Below are 17,229 nucleotides of genomic sequence, written 5' to 3' on the forward strand. Positions count from 1 at the left end.
TTCTGTTAGATTCTATTCCTTATTTTTCTGTCAACATGTGATTATGTTTGTTACCTTACTTCAAATTTTTTTCTCCAGTCATTGACTTTTTCTTGACTTTCTATCTGAATCATGCAGTTCTACTTTGCTATTTCATCTTTCCCAGTCACCCTTCCAGCTGCAGTCTGGAGAAAGAATTGACACAGTGTATATTAAACTTCCCACCCTTCTTGCTGTCCCATTGCCCTGCCCCTGAACCTTCTGAGGATAACAACAGGAAAAAATTGCTTATAAATGTAATCCTTTACTTCCATAGAGTGCTTAAAAAAGGAGGAGAAGACAAAAAAAAGGGGAAGACAAAAAAAAAGGAGAAGACAAAAAAAGGAGGAGAAGACATCTCGCAACAAGGCGGAAAAGCAGAAAAGAGATTTAAGTGAAGAGCTGGAGGCTTTAAAAACTGAACAAGAAGATACCTTGGATACCACTGCAGCACAGCAAGAGCTGAGGTAGGATCATGTGTCTGTATAAGCAGGCACCATTAAAATTCACCTTGAATTTACAAAAGACTAAAATGTTGATTTTTGATAACTATTGATGCTTCCTCTAGGACAAAGCGAGAGCAGGAGGTGGCTGAACTGAAGAAAGCAATTGAAGAGGAAACCAAAAACCATGAAGCACAGATCCAGGAAATCAGGCAGAGGCATGCTACTGCCCTGGAAGAGCTCTCTGAACAACTGGAACAGGCCAAAAGGGTGAGCAGAAAATTAATTACAGAAATACATTTTTCAGCTTCAGGACTTTTATAAGTAACATAAGTGGCGTGGTCACTTCCAGTGATTGTCCTCTGTACATACTTAACTACTGCAGTCGAATCAAATATATCCTGCTGGTTTGAACATATAGCAACTTTTCAGATAGATGCCAAGACTATCTAAAAGTGTTTGTTAGACCTGGAAACAGTGCACCTAGAGATAAATTGATGTAGTACTTTTGTCGGAATTCTCGAGCAGCCTATGTGCTTATTTGGTGAAAAGCAGTTCTCTGCCTAAGCGAACTGCGGAATGGTTGCAAATAAGGTAATTGTCATGTCAACACTCACAAATAACAAACTGTGAGTACGGGTAGCGTAAAAGTTCTTCCAGCCACTCTTCACTTTATGCTTGTACCGTGACCTCCAGTGCTAGATATCTGTGGAGTATCTTGCTGATTTGCAGAGTTATATTGTGTCTCTGGTAACCCCTGCCAGAGCAGAGGAAGCGGCACACCTGGACAACGTGGTTCCTACCAGTGCAGCTTCAGTGTCTTTGTTCAGAAGTAGAATTAATCCAACACTGCCAAAAAAAAAAAAAGTATCTCTAGCTTGTAAAATTTTATTTCTAGTCATTCACAGATATAGGTGTGGACAGTTCATATACTGTAGTAATATTTTTGTGTAGGAATATTTCAGAAGCCTCCTTAGTTTAAAATACTACGTGAGAAATATAGTAGTTAAACCTGATGGAAATTATAGTTTATTCACCTGAAAATCTTACGTGTTTCCTGTGGTCCTTATTCATTAAATATTCTCAATAAGAGCATAAAAAGACAGAAAAATACCCTACAATCTTAAACAAAGGTCCTGTGATAAGATTGTCAGTTCTGGCAATATAGTAAGAATGGCACTTAAACATCCCTTATGGCAATTACTACCTTTTTAAAAAGGTTTTTGACAAATGTCAGCGCAGTGGTGAAAAGTGCTTTATTATGCACCTCCAGGCTGCTATGCCTACGAAAATCAGGGCAGCTGTAGCTGATATCTTTCCTTTTATTTCTGTGAGATGAGCCATGCTGATCTGTTAATGGGCACATTCCTTCCTGCTCAGTGCTACTCACTTTCACAGCACTGACATCCCAGATCTTACTGAATTCATAGAAATATCTTCTGGTCCTCGCTGTTACCTGTGATATCTGAGAGTGGATTAACTTGCATTACCTTAATTTTTTTGGCTAACATATGCAAAATGTTACACAGCAGGATTTTAAATGCTCCCTACTTACAACTTGCTGAGCAGTTGTTTTATCTTTGAGCTTATAATCCTGATTTGCTGGACTGAATATTTTTAGCAGAAAACTTTATTGATATGTAAAAAAGCGTTGAAGTTCTTCCCTTTTGTTTTTCCTAGTTCAAAGCAAATCTTGAACAAAACAAGCAAGGCCTAGAGTCCGACAACAAGGAGTTGGCCTGTGAAGTGAAGGTACTGCAGCAGGTTGAGGCAGAGTCTGAACATGAGAGGAAGAAGCTCGATGCTCAGGTGCAAGAGCTAACTGCTAGGGTCACAGAAGGAGAAAGACTGAGGGTGGAGCTGGTGGAGAAAGCTAACAAGCTGCAGGTAAGGCTGTATGGAATTCCTAAACTGCTGAACTATACACAAGAAAGTAAAAGCTTTAACCATATACAGAAGTGGCTAGGAGGAATGACTATCAAAGATGCAGCTAGGTCTACAGGAACGGGGACTGTAGTTGATGTGGGAGGCGATCTCAGTCATGTACTCGTGTACTTGAGGGGCTTGAAAGTGGTGACACACCTCAGATAGCTGGAGAGCCATGACATGAATCCTGAACTTTTTGGACTATGTAAGAATCACAGTGGCTTTGAAGTACATGGCTTCCCATTTTGGAGACCAAATCCTGTAGGAGGCTCTGCTGACAGCTGGCCTACAGGTTTTTGGCTTGGATGTGGAGTTGAGTAGAGTGGGCTGAGCTCATTTGTAGGCTTGAGCAAAAATGTACTGATTGATGATGGCCACACGTTTCCTTTTGTGCTTCAAAAGGAACTTGACAGATAGGGATTGCAAGTAAAGGGCTGTTCCTCTGCGAAATGGAGAAAACAGACAAAATGCAGTCAGAGCTGACTTCTTAGCCACAGCAAAGAGTATTATGAGTAAATCAAGCTAAAGTGCTTGAAAAAGGGAATGGCCCCATTCTTTTTGGGGGAAGCGTTTTGGCAGTCTCTCACTGTATATACAAGTAGCATAGCCTAAAATAGCAAGAATTGGCACCTGGCATTGACCTTTTCTCTTGCAGTGATGCTTTAAACCCAGCTGCCACCCTGATAATCCTTGAATTAATGGCACTGTAAAATACACGGTCCTATAAAATACATGATCCTATAATGAAAAATAGCTTTAAATATGACTGTAGATTTTGGAATGACATGCTCTGCTAAATACCATGGCTAACTCTTATTATGTTCTGTCTTAAGTTCAGGACTGACACGTTTCTAACCAAACTTCAGTATTCTTAGCTTGTTGTACCTGGGATGTGTTGTTGTCTTGCCTTCCACGGAATTTGTGGAGGTTTTGTGTTCCGTGTCAGATGTAGGCTTTGCCATGGATCTGCTGCGCGTTATTACCTTTAGACTGCTTGCTTTGCAGAACGAGTTGGATAATGTCTCAAGTCTCCTGGAGGAAGCAGAGAAGAAAGGCATTAAGTTTGCCAAGGATGCGGCTAGTTTGGAATCTCAGCTTCAGGATACACAGGTGTGTGTGCAGTGAAGCTTGAACTTAACGCTGAAGCTTTGTTCCTCATTGAAATGCTAACTGCATAACAGAAAATACATTTTCATTCATGGTTTGGAAAGCCCCATGGGTAGAAGCTGTATTTCCTATTGAAGTCTAGTGAAATGCGATGTATGATGATTGCTCAGCTACATGTGGAGCCAGTTTTTCATTATCTAAGATTTACTGCTTGATAGACTGTAGCCTTTCAGTTTCTCTTTTTTATTTCTTAGTCTCTGTGGGAGATAAGCATTAAGTCAAAAAAACCTTTCCAAGTAGGATGTTAATGCAAATAAGGTCCTTGGGGTGTGTGAAAGGCACGAGGGACAATACCCTGTCTTTTACTGACTTAGGCTGAAGTTCTTTACTGACTTCAGCTTAAGTTGTTGAAACTGCCAGTGTTTGCTTTTTGGGTTAAATAGTGCAGCTTGATACATGTATTCATCACTTAAATATACTCTTTTTTTTTTCCCCTGTATAAAAATGCTAATGGTGACTATTCGAGTAATGTTCATTACAGTTGGAGAGTTCTGTGAGGAACAGGGTGAGGGAAGAGAGGGCTGGTGGTTACACTTTTCATTAGTCTCGGTTATGACAGAAATTTCCACTGCCAAATTACAGCTGTCTTTAAACTGACCTTTACATTTAAGCAATGCAGTGAATCTTGAAAGCATGCTGTCATTGCAGGATTTGTTGCTATATATTCGTCTCAGGTGGTTTAAAATAGGGACTCTATATGCTTGTTGGAAAAGAAAGATATATTTTGAAGGCAACTGCTGTGCTTGTCCCTTTGAAGATAGAAAAGTATCATCCATTGGCTTCTCTGAACAGACAGTGGCATGGATTCTCTGAGAAATACGCTTCATAAAGGCTTAAGTGTGCCCCAAATGACTGAGCAGTACCTTTTTGAAAACCCAGATTACGGATGGCTTCATAAGCATGTCGTTGTACAAAACTGCTGAGAGAAAAATAATCAAACCTGAACCTCCAAGTAGAGTAATGGAGGGTGGTGGGCCAAGGCCACACTTAACACTCTATGAACCAAACTGAACTTTGAATATGCCTGTTTGTGTAACAGGAGCTGCTTCAGGAAGAAACCCGCCAGAAACTCAACCTGAGCAGTAGGATTAGGCAGCTGGAAGAGGAGAAGAACAACCTGGAAGAGCAGCAGGAAGAGGAAGAGGAGGCCAGAAAGAATCTGGAGAAACAGATGCTTGCCTTACAATCACAGGTAAGCTGTTGTACATGGCAAGACTTCTGTAAGGGCTGCACGTTCCAGGTGAGATGAATTGGTGTCCTAAACCTCTTGGAAAAATGTCATGTAACTTGCACGTATGCTCGACCACACTTTGGAATAAAATTTTCCATGGACTTTCTCAATTGCCATAGTGACCAGTACAACTAACTGCAGTGGACAGGACTTTCCCCTACTTGGACTCCTGTTAGCTCATAATTTTTGTGTTACTCTAGCTAGCAATAACACCTAGTTTTGTGTTTTTGACTTGTTGCCTTTCTTTCCTTTTCATGATGTACCAAGGAACATTATTTTCTTTTATTTAATTTCAGTTGGCTGATGCTAAGAAAAAGGTAGATGATGACTTGGGAACCATTGAAGGCTTGGAGGAAAACAAAAAGAAATTACTGAAGGACGCGGAGTCCTTAAGCCAAAGTCTAGAGGAGAAGGCAATGGCTTATGACAAACTGGAAAAGACAAAGAATCGCCTGCAGCAAGAGCTGGATTACGTGGTGGTAGACCTAGATCATCAGCGCCAGATTGTTTATAGCCTGAAGAAAAAGCTGAAGAAGTTTGATCAGGTAGTCTAGTTTCCTGTCATCTTGCTGATTTCTATGATTTTTAAATGGCATCTTGTTTGTGTTGATTGATAAATCTTTTGGGAGCAGCTTGGCCTTTGTTAGGAGTAACTTGTTGCTTCTAATTTCAGTGAGCTAAATGCCATCTTGGAGTCTTGTTAGATCAAGTAATAAGCTCTTTATATACAAAAAAGAAATTCTATTGGAACAAAAACTTCAGACTATTATTGTAATCCCTCAGGATAGACTAAGAAAGAGTGTGAAGACTGAACGATGGAAATAATAGGAAAATTATTTCATCTTTATTAGTAGCTTGCTTTCCTCACCTCATTCCAGAGTAGCTGTAGCTGTTTTCTTACTAGCCTTTGGATCAAGACTGAGAGACTAGACAGCTTCTGAATGCCAGTTAAACTTAGAGCATTCACCACTTCAGTGACTAAAACACCTCTGAGGCAGGAAGGACCTGATTATAGAACTGATGAGATGGATTAATTGTTTCTTATATTCAGATGCTGGCAGAAGAAAAGAACATTTCTGCCAGATATGCAGAGGAAAGAGATCGTGCTGAAGCAGAGGCAAGGGAGAAGGAAACCAAAGCACTGTCTCTGGCTCGGGCTTTGGAAGAAGCCCTGGAAGCTAAGGAAGAGTTTGAAAGACAGAACAAACAGTTGCAGGCAGATATGGAAGACTTAATGAGCTCGAAAGATGATGTGGGCAAAAATGTAAGTAACTTTCCAGACCCTATTTTGTTATGAACTGCACAGGGAACAACACAGGAAAATTCCCTGGTTGGAGAAGTGTTTTTGACACAAATATGGAACGTTTTGAGGCTGATTTGTAACCCAGAATTCTGGAGGAATTAATGCTCAGAACAAGAGGGTGGTCTCTATTAAGATGAGGCCTGTTCAAAAGATGTGAAGACTTGGAGAGCAACAGTTGCTGGCCAAATGCCTAATGGCACTTGTGCTGGATTTAAGAGCTTGTCTTACTACTACTACTTTTTCTCTGTGAATATTGCACAGCTCATCTCTCCATTCATCTGCACGGATGTTTGTTTGGTTCTCTAATCTGTATCTTAGAGATGCTGCTCTCCCTGTTCTGATTGTCCAGTTTGGAGCATCACAAAGTGTGGTGTACTGAGTTCATATAATGTCTACTTTTGCTGTTAACTGCTGATTTTGAGAGGGTCTGATTAATGTTTGTGGCTTAGGTCCATGAACTGGAGAAATCAAAAAGAACTTTAGAGCTACAGGTTGAAGAGATGACGACTGAGCTTGAGGAACTGGAAGATGAACTGCAGGCCACAGAAGATGCTAAACTTCGTTTGGAGGTGAACATGCAAGCTATGAAAGCCCAGTTTGAGAGAGATCTGCAAGCCAGAGATGAACAGAATGAAGAGAAAAAGAGGATTCTGGTTAAACAAGTATGTATCTTACTGTGCTTCATAGTGGGAAGGGCGTGATGATCTTTGACAAAGCTCTATGGCTTTGAGAACTTGCTACCAGGAAAATAAAACTCTATGCTTAAAGATCCCATCCTATAGAAGTCCCAAGCATGGATCTTTACCAACAAGACAATAGGTCTTGTTGTGGATTAGCCACTGTTCATGTTAGTCTGCCAGTGATGGTCCTCCAATTCAACTGTACCTTGCCTCAAAAGCACTCAACATGCAAGTAGATTTGGCTGTTGCTGCATGGGTGTCCTTCAAGCCCGTCCTGTTTGGTGTACAGCAACAAATCCATGGATGCCGACATAGACTGAAAGACTGTAATTAAGTGAACAGTTTCTTAAATGAAAAACGTAGCAAAGATTCCAGATTTGCCAGACTTGAGTCTCTTCAGATCTGTTTTATGATACTAGAGTTCTAAAGAAATGCCTTTAAAATTTCATGCTTGTAGGAGAAGATAGATCTAAATTAACATTTCTAAAGCTTTAAGGAAAAAGCACCGAATATTTCAAGATTTATCACAAGAAAACAAAAACTTACTGAGAATCACCTGTATAGAGATCTCCTAGAAATAAATAAAAGCATTGACCTGGAAGGCTTTTGATGTTCCCTGCAATGCTGAATTGCTATTGTTTTGCACTGGACAAAAGCTCCTGACCTGGCATGAGGAGGGAGGCTTGATTCAAAAGAAACATATTCCTTCATGTTGGTAACCTGTGGCACTTCTGGCTCACTTTTATTGTTGTATGAGTTCATCTTAGTTCTTGTTAGTTGTTTTCTTAGATACTTTGCTTCTCTGTTTTCTTTTGAAAAAAAGAAAAGTTGTTGGTGTATACATTCTAGTAGCACATCTGTTTCAAAGAGAATTATTTCTTTTTTTTTTTCTTGAGAATGTGTGGTGATTCTATGTCGTATTTTCCTCTTAGTGGTTCGATCAGAATTAGCAACATCTGCCCCCAAGTCATACCTAAATGTAGACAGATGTACTGGGCCAGAAGCTGATCATGAAGTAGCTGAACAGATGAAATGGAAATGCTTCAGATGCTGAGCTCTTTTCTTTATTTTCCTTTTGTCAGTTCAGAGATCTCTGCTTCCAGTTTGTGGATTTTTTTGCCGTCTGCAGTGTCTTCCCATGTAGCTGAGTTCTGTAGGCTCTTCGAATCAAGTAATGCTAATTCTGATCTGCAAAGGCCTTTTGGATTCATCAGCCATTTTGTTAGGATTTTGTGTTTGCTCTGTTCCTGGAGCTTGAGCCTGTTAAATCCCTTGATTTCACAGGTGCGAGAGCTGGAGGCAGAACTGGAAGATGAGTGCAAACAGAGGGCTCTTGCTGTGGCAGCCAAGAAGGAAATGGAGATGGATACGAAAGACCTGGAAGGTCAGATAGAAGCTGCAAACAAGGCTCGAGGTGAAGCAATCAAACAGCTACGTAAGCTCCAGGTAGGCACAGCAAATCAGCTGAGCTGCTTTCCCTCCTGCTGACAGTGTGTCAAGGGTGCTGCTTTTCGTTACATGCATTTGTAGTGTGAAGGCAAGAAGGAGTATCAGACTCAGCTATGCTGGCACACGTCACAGTATCTGGCCTGAACTTATCAGCCGCTCAAAACTCCTCTCATCCTTTTGTTGCTAAGGAGTTAAGATTGTCCCCCACGTACTTCTATTCAATAGTCATCATTTTCAATGCTTTGCATAAGGATTTACTGAGGATTGCTTTTGAGGCTGAATCTTTAAAATTTATGGTTGTTTGTATCTTTGAATTTACTGATTTCAGCTCAGCTCTTGCTGATTGCTACTTCCTCTAGTTGAGGAAGCCAAAAATGCTCCAGAGAAATAGGAGGAGTAAATTTTAGTTGCTTTGAAAAAGCTCCAAGATGCCTATTCTTTTTAGATTGGCAAGAAGAATCCAGTACTTGTGTCAAGGATTTATTTCCCATTCCCAGAGAAATACTCCATCTTTAGTAGAGGTCAGTTTTCCCAAGGCTTTCAGTGCCATGGCCCAAAGCTGCAGGAGTATGAGGCCATGGCAAGACCATGTAAAGCATAGAGCAAACTGCATTGCCTTTCTGCCCTGTCCACTCTATTCCTTGGCAATCCTACTTCAACTGAATGAGGGCAATTTTGGAACTTGGTCCAGGCGCTGGATGAGAAGGGAATGGAGATTAAAGCAAGAAATGCTGGTACCTAGCAGTAGCGGCTTCTCTATTCCCAGAGGCTGAGTCAGTTACAGAGTTCATACCTGATCTCTGTACACTTTCATGCAAGCACCTGAAATAAGTGGTCTCATGACTAGTGGTATTGCGAAGATGCAGGTACAACTTAAATGCAGTTTCTCTAGCTTTATTCTTTTAGCATCTGAAGTCAAACTTGTGTGAATTAAGATATCAGTCTGTGTTAAGTGTCTTACGGGAAGGAAAGTATGTGCTTCTACGTTATATGTGCAAAATGGTGAATTGTGGTACTTCTACACTGAGAAGTTTCTTACCTTGAGTACTTGTAATAGGTTTTATCAGTCAATTTAAGTAAATAGGTTTGTTTTTTTCCAAGACAATTGCAAGAGCATTACCTATCTACTACAAAGGTATCTCTACTACCTCTACTAGAGGTTTTTTCCTACAAGAAATATACTAATAAATGAAGTGAAGTCTTCTAATGGGATATTTCTGATGAGGAGTGAGTGATGGAAAGATGAGAAAATGAAGGTTTTAGACTGAAAGAGGGTAGCTTTAAATTGGATATAAGAAAGAAATTCTTCACTCTGAGGGTGATGAGGCACTGGCCCAGGTTGCCCAGAGAAGCTGTGGCTGCCCCCTCCCTGGCAGTGTTCAAGGCCAGGTTGGATGGGGCTTTGAGCAGCCTGGAAGGTGTCTCTGCCCGTGGCAGAGGGATAGAACTCTGATCTTTAAAGGTCCTGTCCAACCCAAACCATTCTATAATTCTATGAAAATAAGAACTGAAAATAAATATATTTAAGTGGAATGAAGCCACTTTAGGAGGAAGGTCTTGCCTCCTAAGGGCAAAAAAGCTTCAGAGCTACTAATAAATCTTGTGGTTGTCCTGCTGTATCATGGCTTATTCTTTCCTCTGCTCTCCAACTGCAGGCTCAAATGAAAGACTACCAGCTGGAGCTAGAAGAAGCCCTTGCATCCAGAGATGAGATCTTTGCACAGTCCAAAGAAAGTGAAAAGAAGCTCAAATGTCTTGAAGCAGAAATACTCCAGCTCCAAGAGATGAGATTGAAATCCAAGAAATCTGTTTTTCTTTCTAGAGAAAAGGGGAAGGCCAGAGGGTGTTTGTGTTTTTTTAAAAAAAGAAAAAGTAAAAAGCCATCCAGTGAGTTGAACAGAAAAGTGGGAGCCTGGAGATGTTTCTCTTCCTCACTGCCCCAGGTCATTAGTGAGCTTCTTATAGCTTTGTAGGAATCCTTCTAGTAGTCTGGACTTCCTTTCCCTGCCTGGGTAGCAGGGAAGCCTTACTACTGCTTAAACAGATTTCAAGCCTCACTAAAATTTACAAGGTGGTTTGAGAGTCTCTGGAAGCTGTGGTGCACACTGTCAGTACTAAAACTGGTCATTGGAAGTACATAAAAACCTAACAATCTCTCCAGTACCTCAGTGCACCATGTAAGTCTGTGGAGGTTTATCTCTCTGCTATCTGAGGTCCTCATCCCTTTCTTTTACGGGCATCTGTTCCCTCATTGTTGGCAATTCATGTAAGAGCTCCAAGTCGTGCTACATATCACTGTCACTTATCCCCGATTATCTCCGTTGTCTGCCACAAGGTTAAACGTTTGAGGTTTGAAGGCAACAGAATTGCCTTGTGTGAGAGACGACCTCTTTTTACCCTGTTAGCTGCAAAGGTTGAAGCAATCACTCAGCTTACACTGCACTTAATGTTTGAGACTTTTACCTACAACTTACTAGAGCTTCTCCATGTCATTCTTTCACAGACTTCAAACTTGTCAGTCTTGCACTTGCAGTGCATTAGATTGTGTCCTTCTTGGTGAATGTCTGGGTGTTTCTACCACTCAATACAATTTCACAATACAAGATTCAGTACTGTTATACTTTTGTGCTAAAAATTCATTTTCTATACTTTGCTTTCAGTCATGCTACGTACTCTGTAGGAACCTAAAAAATTTGCTTAATTTAGTGCCCACGTTATACTTAATGAATTAGAGCATGTGACAGAACGGTTTTCTCCTCCTGCTTAGGGCTTGAATGTTACTGGCCTTTTCAGGGGACGGGGAGAAGTAAATTCATAGTAGTCATGTGGCAGTTACAGGAGGGAAAGATCAAGGTGATGCGTCCTGCTAGCTTTTACAGCTGTTGATTCTGTTTATCCATGAAAAGACCTCGGCGATATCACACTTCACAGCATCTCCCAGAAGTTATTAGAAGGCATAATTGTTGCAGAAGTTTTGAGATTCCTAATGCTGTAATGAATATTTCCTAAACCTTCACAGGAGTTTGCTGCGTCTGAAAGAGCTCGTCGTCATGCTGAGCAAGAAAGGGATGAGTTGGCTGATGAGATTGCAAACAGTGCTTCGGGAAAGTGAGTCATCAAATGTATTAATTGTGCATCTGAAGAACTTCAGGCACCAGCAGCTGCAGTTCTTGGTAGCCTGCTTGCAATTTCTGTTTTGACCTGTTGTCCCGATAAAAATTGCTTCTTGTTACGAACAGAATTGCTTACACAGTAGCTTCTCGTTACAGTTTGGAATGTCTAAAGTATCAAAAGCAAAATAGCTGGTTGCTTTGTATCAGATCTGCGCGTGTCTTGACCCAAATACTTCTTTTCTAGGTCAGCGCTGCTGGATGAGAAGCGCCGGCTGGAAGCTCGGATTGCACAATTGGAGGAAGAGCTCGAGGAAGAGCAGAGCAACATGGAGCTTCTCAATGAGCGGTTCCTAAAGACCACGTTGCAGGTGAGTCCGTTGGTGGCAATGCTGTAGGGGCAATCTATGTTTCAGTGTGCAGATAAGTGGAGGATCTCAATAGCACCAAATGATCTTCTATCGTTCTCCTCTGAAAGATTGACACGCTGAATTCTGAGCTAGCTGGGGAGCGGAGTGCTGCCCAGAAGAGTGAAAACGCACGGCAGCAGCTAGAAAGGCAGAACAAAGAGCTGAAAGCCAAGTTGCGGGAACTGGAGGGATCTGTGAAGTCGAAGTTCAAGGCAACAATTTCTACTCTAGAAGCCAAGATTGTGCAGCTAGAAGAACAGCTTGAGCAGGAAGCCAAGTAAGGAGAAAAAGAAAAAAAAGAAATCTGTTTGCTTGTGTTTGCCATGTCTGAAACCTCTGTGCCTTAGGTTTTTGTAGGGCTGAGATATGAGCTTCCGGCAAAGGCATTGGGGTTTCTGATCAGGAAACCTACTGTTTGGGGGACACATTTTGACAAGAGAGCTGCAAAGTAACTGGGGTTGAAACTTTCAGAAACGATTTGCTCCGTAACTAAAGCTGCTGAATTAACTCTGGACATTAACCAGGTGAATATGTTGACTGGTAGTCCCAGGATGCACAAGGTGATGCAGAAGTTTCTTGAGACAAGATGAAACATCGCCTTGAGACACCTGGTCTCTTTGGTTAGAGGAAGCCAGTTGAAGAGCTTAGGTGTGACAGCTTTAGTTGGTTGAGATGAATCCTGTACTCTGCAGAAGTCTTTCTGCAGTGAGCTCTTCCTGTCTATCCTTGTCATCTTGGTCCTCCAAATATATGTATTTGTTTTAAGCTAGTTCCTCCCAGAATCTGAAGGTCTTATAACAATCTTTGTTCTTTCTGTGCTTTTGGCTCTATGGGAGGAACATGTTACTGGTTAGCAATAACTCTGTAAGAAGCACCTTGATATCCCTCTTTTGAGCCTGCATACCATACTGGTATTGCTCCAGTGCAAAGGCTTCATGTTTTCAAAGCTGCATCCCAGCCAACCACCAGCACGCTAAAACTGTTGCTGCTGTTGATGGTGGCAGGCGTGTTAGGAGAACTCAAGTATCAGTTACACCATGAGGCGAGAGCCTTTCAGAAGGAACAGATTTTGTCTTCCTGGCCTTCAAGTACTGGGACAAATGACGGCTTTTGATTATTCTAGGGAAAGAGCAGCTGCTAACAAACTGGTCCGTCGTACGGAGAAGAAATTGAAGGAAGTCTTCATGCAGGTGGAGGATGAGCGTCGACACGCAGACCAGTACAAGGAGCCGGTAGGTGGAAGGGCTTAGCTTTTGAGGCCTATTTCTCAGAAAAGGTAAATAAAACCATACTTTAAGTAGAAAGGGCTTGCTAAGAAGTATGTTAATGAAAAGATGTTGGGGAATCTATCTTGATGACTAAACCACTAGAGTAGTTCCCAGTGGTCAAAACCTCCCCGTGATAGCTCTGATGTGACGGTCCGTTACGCATCCTGGTCTCCCAGACCCAGGAGCTCTGCAGTGTTTCCAGGAGCCCGGGCTGGAGTCTGCAGTGAGGCTGTGTTGGTTCATCTCCAGCTGGAGTGGTTGTGTGGACAGGACGTTGGCTAACTCCTGGTCGTGGCGTTGCAGCTGTCTAGTTTGATCCTGAGTCCCTGGGTTTATATTTCAGATGGAAAAGGCAAATGCCAGAATGAAGCAGCTCAAACGCCAGCTGGAGGAGGATGAAGAGGAAGCCACACTTGCAAATGCTTCCCGATGTAAACTTCAGCGTGAGCTGGACGATGCCACAGAGGCTAACGAGGGCCTGAGCCGGGAGATCAGCCCCCTGAAGAACAGGCTAAGGTAGGTGGTGCCAGTGGCGGTGGGCAGGGTTTGTCTGAGCCCTCGTGTGCCCACAGACTCTCCGCAGTGCATCCTTGGGGAGTATCCAGCTGTGGCGCTGCTGGTGTTAGGGATGTTCAGCTCAGGAAATGTGGGCTGGATGAGTGCTCGGTGCGGTGGATTGAGAACTGGCTGAATGGCAGAGCTCAGAGGGCTGTCATCAGCGGCGCCGAGTCTGGTTGGAGGCCGGTAACTAGTGGTGTGCCTCAGGGGTCAGTACTGGGCCCAGTCTTGTTTAACTTCATCAGTGACCTGGATGAAGAGACGGAGTGTACCCTCAGCAAGTTTGCTGATGACACCAAACTGGGAGGAGTGGTAGATACACCAGCAGGCTGTACTGCCATTCAGCGAGACCTGGACAGACTGGAGAGTTGGGCAGAAAGGAACCTGATGAGGTTCAGCAAGGGCAAGTGCAGGGTCCTGCACCTGGGGAGGAACAACCCCAGGCACAAGTACAGGCTGGGGCGGACCTGCTGGAGAGCAGCTCACAGAGAGGGACCTGGGTGTTCTGGCGGACGACAGGTTGACCATGAGCCAGCAGCATGCCCTGGCTGCCAAGAAGGCCAATGGGATCCTGGGGTGCATCAAAAGGAGTGTGGGCAGCAGGTCGAGGGAGGTTCTCCTTCCCCTCTACACTGCCCTAGTGAGGCCTCATCTGGAGTGCTGTGTCCAGTGCTGGGCTCCCCAGTTCAAGAAAGATGAGGAGCTACTGGAGAGAGTCCAGCGGAGGGCTATGAGGATGGTGAGGGGACTGGAGCATCTCTCCTACGAGGAGAGGCTGAGGGAGCTGGGCTTGTTCAGCCTGAAGAAGAGAAGGCTGAGAGGGGACCTTAGAAATGCTGATAATTATCTGCAGAGTGAGTGTCAGGAGGACGGGGCCAGACTCTTTCCAGTGGTGCCCAGCGACAGGACAAGGGGCAATGGGCACAAACTGAAGCTGAGGAAGATCCAGCTGAACACGAGGAAGAACTTCTTCCCTCTGAGGGTGACGGAGCCCTGGCCCAGGCTGCCCAGGGAGGCTGTGGATTCTCCTTCTCTGGAGATATTCCAGCCCCACCTGGACGCGGTGCTGTGCAGCCTGCTCTGGGTGACCCTGCTTGGGCAGGGGGTTGGGCTGGGTGACCCACAGAGGTCCCTTCCAACCCCCACCATTCTGTGGTTATGTGATTTTTCCAGTGGCTGGCACCAATCCCTTTTTTTCCCATACCCACTCCAGTGGGAATGTCTCAGCATTTTCCTTGAGAGCAGCTCTTGGAGATCAAGGTCTCTACCGAGTACAGATGGGAGACAGCAGTGGTGAGTTTGCTGCAGAACAAAACCATCTCGGGGGTGGAGAGAGGCTTACAGGAGCGGCAGGAGGGCTGCAGCGCAGCGCTACACAAACGAGTAGTTGGTATTATTTTAGAGACCCTGCTCTGTTTAGGACTTGGTCTGTGCTTGGTGCTTGTACAGAGGCAACATTTTAGGTTGCTTGGGACTTGCAAAATTAAGATGATGGTACACGGTAAGTAGGAATACCAGAATACTGGAATGTTTGCGCACAGCCTGTCTTCTCCTTGGTCAGAGAAGGGGTTTCAAGACCCTGTGTGTGAAATTTGCCCCGTGGCTGGGGGCAAACTGTTCCTCCATGGTTCAGTGCGGAGGTCTTCCCGGAGCAGCCACCAGCATGGGGCCGTGGGCTGTGGGCGAGCCACGACCCTTCGTGTATTGTCTGGTTGCTGTTTGCAGGAAGGGGGGGCCCCATCACCTTCTCCTCGAGTCGATCCGGGAGATGCAAGCTGCACTTCGAAGGGGCCTCGCTGGAGCTCTCGGACGACGATGCGGAGAGCAAAGGCAGCGACGTGAACGAAGCGTAGCCGGCGCCCGCCGAGTAGAGCCCCATCACACCGCTTGCATGCAGAGACCTTTGACACAACAGTCGGCAGGAGGAGGAGGACTTTCCTGACCACCCAACTGCCTTGTGGCCATCAATCTGCCTTACGAGACATCGGCATGCTACAAGGTTACTTATCCTAGGTCAACTATGTCTTAAGGCTCTCCAGCCTCACCATACTGTACCCTGCTTCAGATATAGTTACAACTGCTTTTTTTCTGTAGTAAATAAAATGGAGTTGTCTCTGTTCAGTGCATCTATTTTCCAGATACTCATTGTATAGCCATTTTATAAAGCATCATGTGAAGGATGGAACTTTTTTTTTTATCAACACGGAAACTTCATTCCCAGAGGGTAGGTGGTTGGGGCAGACCCGTCGTCATGACTATGCATGCTTTGTTGTACAGACAGCATCCTTCCGTTTCTCCTGTGCTCAGGCGGCCCGTGGCTGTATCAAGTCTGGTGGATCATTGAAGACCAAACTGCACCTGTATTTTTTTTTTCTTTTCTCCTAATTGTTGTGATCAGCACACAGTCAGCGAGCGAACTGTGAAAAGGCCTTGGGAAGTGTTAGAGGGAGATGTAGGGATGAACGAGTAGTGTCCATTTTTAACCTGCAATACCCTTTTGAAGTGTTCTCAGCACCTGCTTCATCAGTTAGCGTTCCTGCAGTACAGGCAAACTGAAACAGCGTCGCCGTTCCTCATCTGTACAGTACTTCTGCGTTTGTAGAGACCCGCTATCACCACGCCCGACAGATCTGTGTATATATTAAGGCTACTATAATGTGAACACCAGTGGAAAATAAACAGACAACGCAGGCGAAATTAATTTATTAATTTAGGGCCGAGTTAGCCTTCAAGCCGCAGAGCCGAGCGGCTGCACGGTGCATGGAGGCCGAGGCGGTGCGGCGGCTCCGGCGGGAGCGGCTCCGGGGCCGCGCGGGGCGGGTGCGGAGCCGGCGGTGACAGGGGTTCAGCGACGGATGTTGCCTGCCTAGGAGTTGACATGCCAGTGGATGTGAATCCTTTTTGTTGTTGCTGTGGTGTTTTTTTTTTTTTAATTTTGAACAGTATTACAGCGAGTAGTTAGCATTCTTTTTGTTTAAATAGCTGAAAATCTGACATTACAGAAAGTGCCTTAGACACTACAGTACTAAGACAATGTTACATATATAATTTGCCTATATAACAATGATTTAATGTATTAATTTTGACTGTGCTTCATATCACGTACCTCTCTAGTCCAAGTGGTATTATTGATATTAGTGACAATGAATCAGTGTTAACTAGGAACCTTCCTCCACCACATAATCAAAAACCATGGATTTCCTTTTTTGGTTAAAAGCTTTAACATCTGTCACAAAGGTTTTGTTGTGTGTGTTTGGATACTTTTAATCAAACTGGCTGTTGACCACCAGGCATCTGACTGCAAATATCTTGTTTTCTTGTATACCCATATTTCTAGACAATGATTTTTGTAAGACAATAAATTTATTCATTATAGATGTGGCCGCCTGCTCTGTTTACTTACAGGAAGAGCTATCTCCTGAGGCTGGCCTAGACCTTAATAAACAAGAATATGACTGGAAGCTGCATTTACCCTTCTTCCTCTTTTGTTTGCTCAGGGTTTTTTTTCTCTTTTGACCTAAACACAGTGTAAATGGCCTGGTCAGGGCTGAGCCTTTGTGTTGCCATTAGAGTCCAAAGTCCCCTCCTGCTGACCTGCAGGGCTGGGACCCAGGCAGAGGCCCCATGGCTGCCTTCAGCGGGGTCTGGGCTTTCTGCTGGGCGGTG

At 43.9% G+C, this 17,229-nt stretch overlaps 1 protein-coding gene across 1 annotated transcript in view; it reads left to right on the forward strand.

The window, feature by feature from the left end:
• Nucleotides 1-16,334, forward strand: part of LOC142364178 (myosin heavy chain, embryonic smooth muscle isoform-like) — a 37,777-nt gene extending 21,443 nt beyond the window's left edge. The window contains exons 4-19 of the mRNA XM_075443299.1: nt 296-485; nt 587-731; nt 2,142-2,348; nt 3,393-3,497; nt 4,594-4,746; nt 5,082-5,330; nt 5,837-6,049; nt 6,538-6,750; nt 8,053-8,214; nt 9,873-10,025; nt 11,237-11,325; nt 11,575-11,698; nt 11,806-12,014; nt 12,861-12,969; nt 13,349-13,521; nt 15,293-16,334. Of these exons, the coding sequence (XP_075299414.1) occupies nt 296-485; nt 587-731; nt 2,142-2,348; nt 3,393-3,497; nt 4,594-4,746; nt 5,082-5,330; nt 5,837-6,049; nt 6,538-6,750; nt 8,053-8,214; nt 9,873-10,025; nt 11,237-11,325; nt 11,575-11,698; nt 11,806-12,014; nt 12,861-12,969; nt 13,349-13,521; nt 15,293-15,416 (2,618 nt within the window). The 3' untranslated portion in view covers nt 15,417-16,334. The remainder of the gene's footprint in view (nt 1-295; nt 486-586; nt 732-2,141; nt 2,349-3,392; nt 3,498-4,593; nt 4,747-5,081; nt 5,331-5,836; nt 6,050-6,537; nt 6,751-8,052; nt 8,215-9,872; nt 10,026-11,236; nt 11,326-11,574; nt 11,699-11,805; nt 12,015-12,860; nt 12,970-13,348; nt 13,522-15,292) is intronic.
• Nucleotides 16,335-17,229: the final 895 nt, after the last annotated feature.

Source organism: Opisthocomus hoazin, chromosome 25 (genome assembly GCF_030867145.1).
Source record: "Opisthocomus hoazin isolate bOpiHoa1 chromosome 25, bOpiHoa1.hap1, whole genome shotgun sequence".
In the NCBI taxonomy this organism is placed as follows: Eukaryota; Metazoa; Chordata; class Aves; order Opisthocomiformes; family Opisthocomidae; genus Opisthocomus; species Opisthocomus hoazin.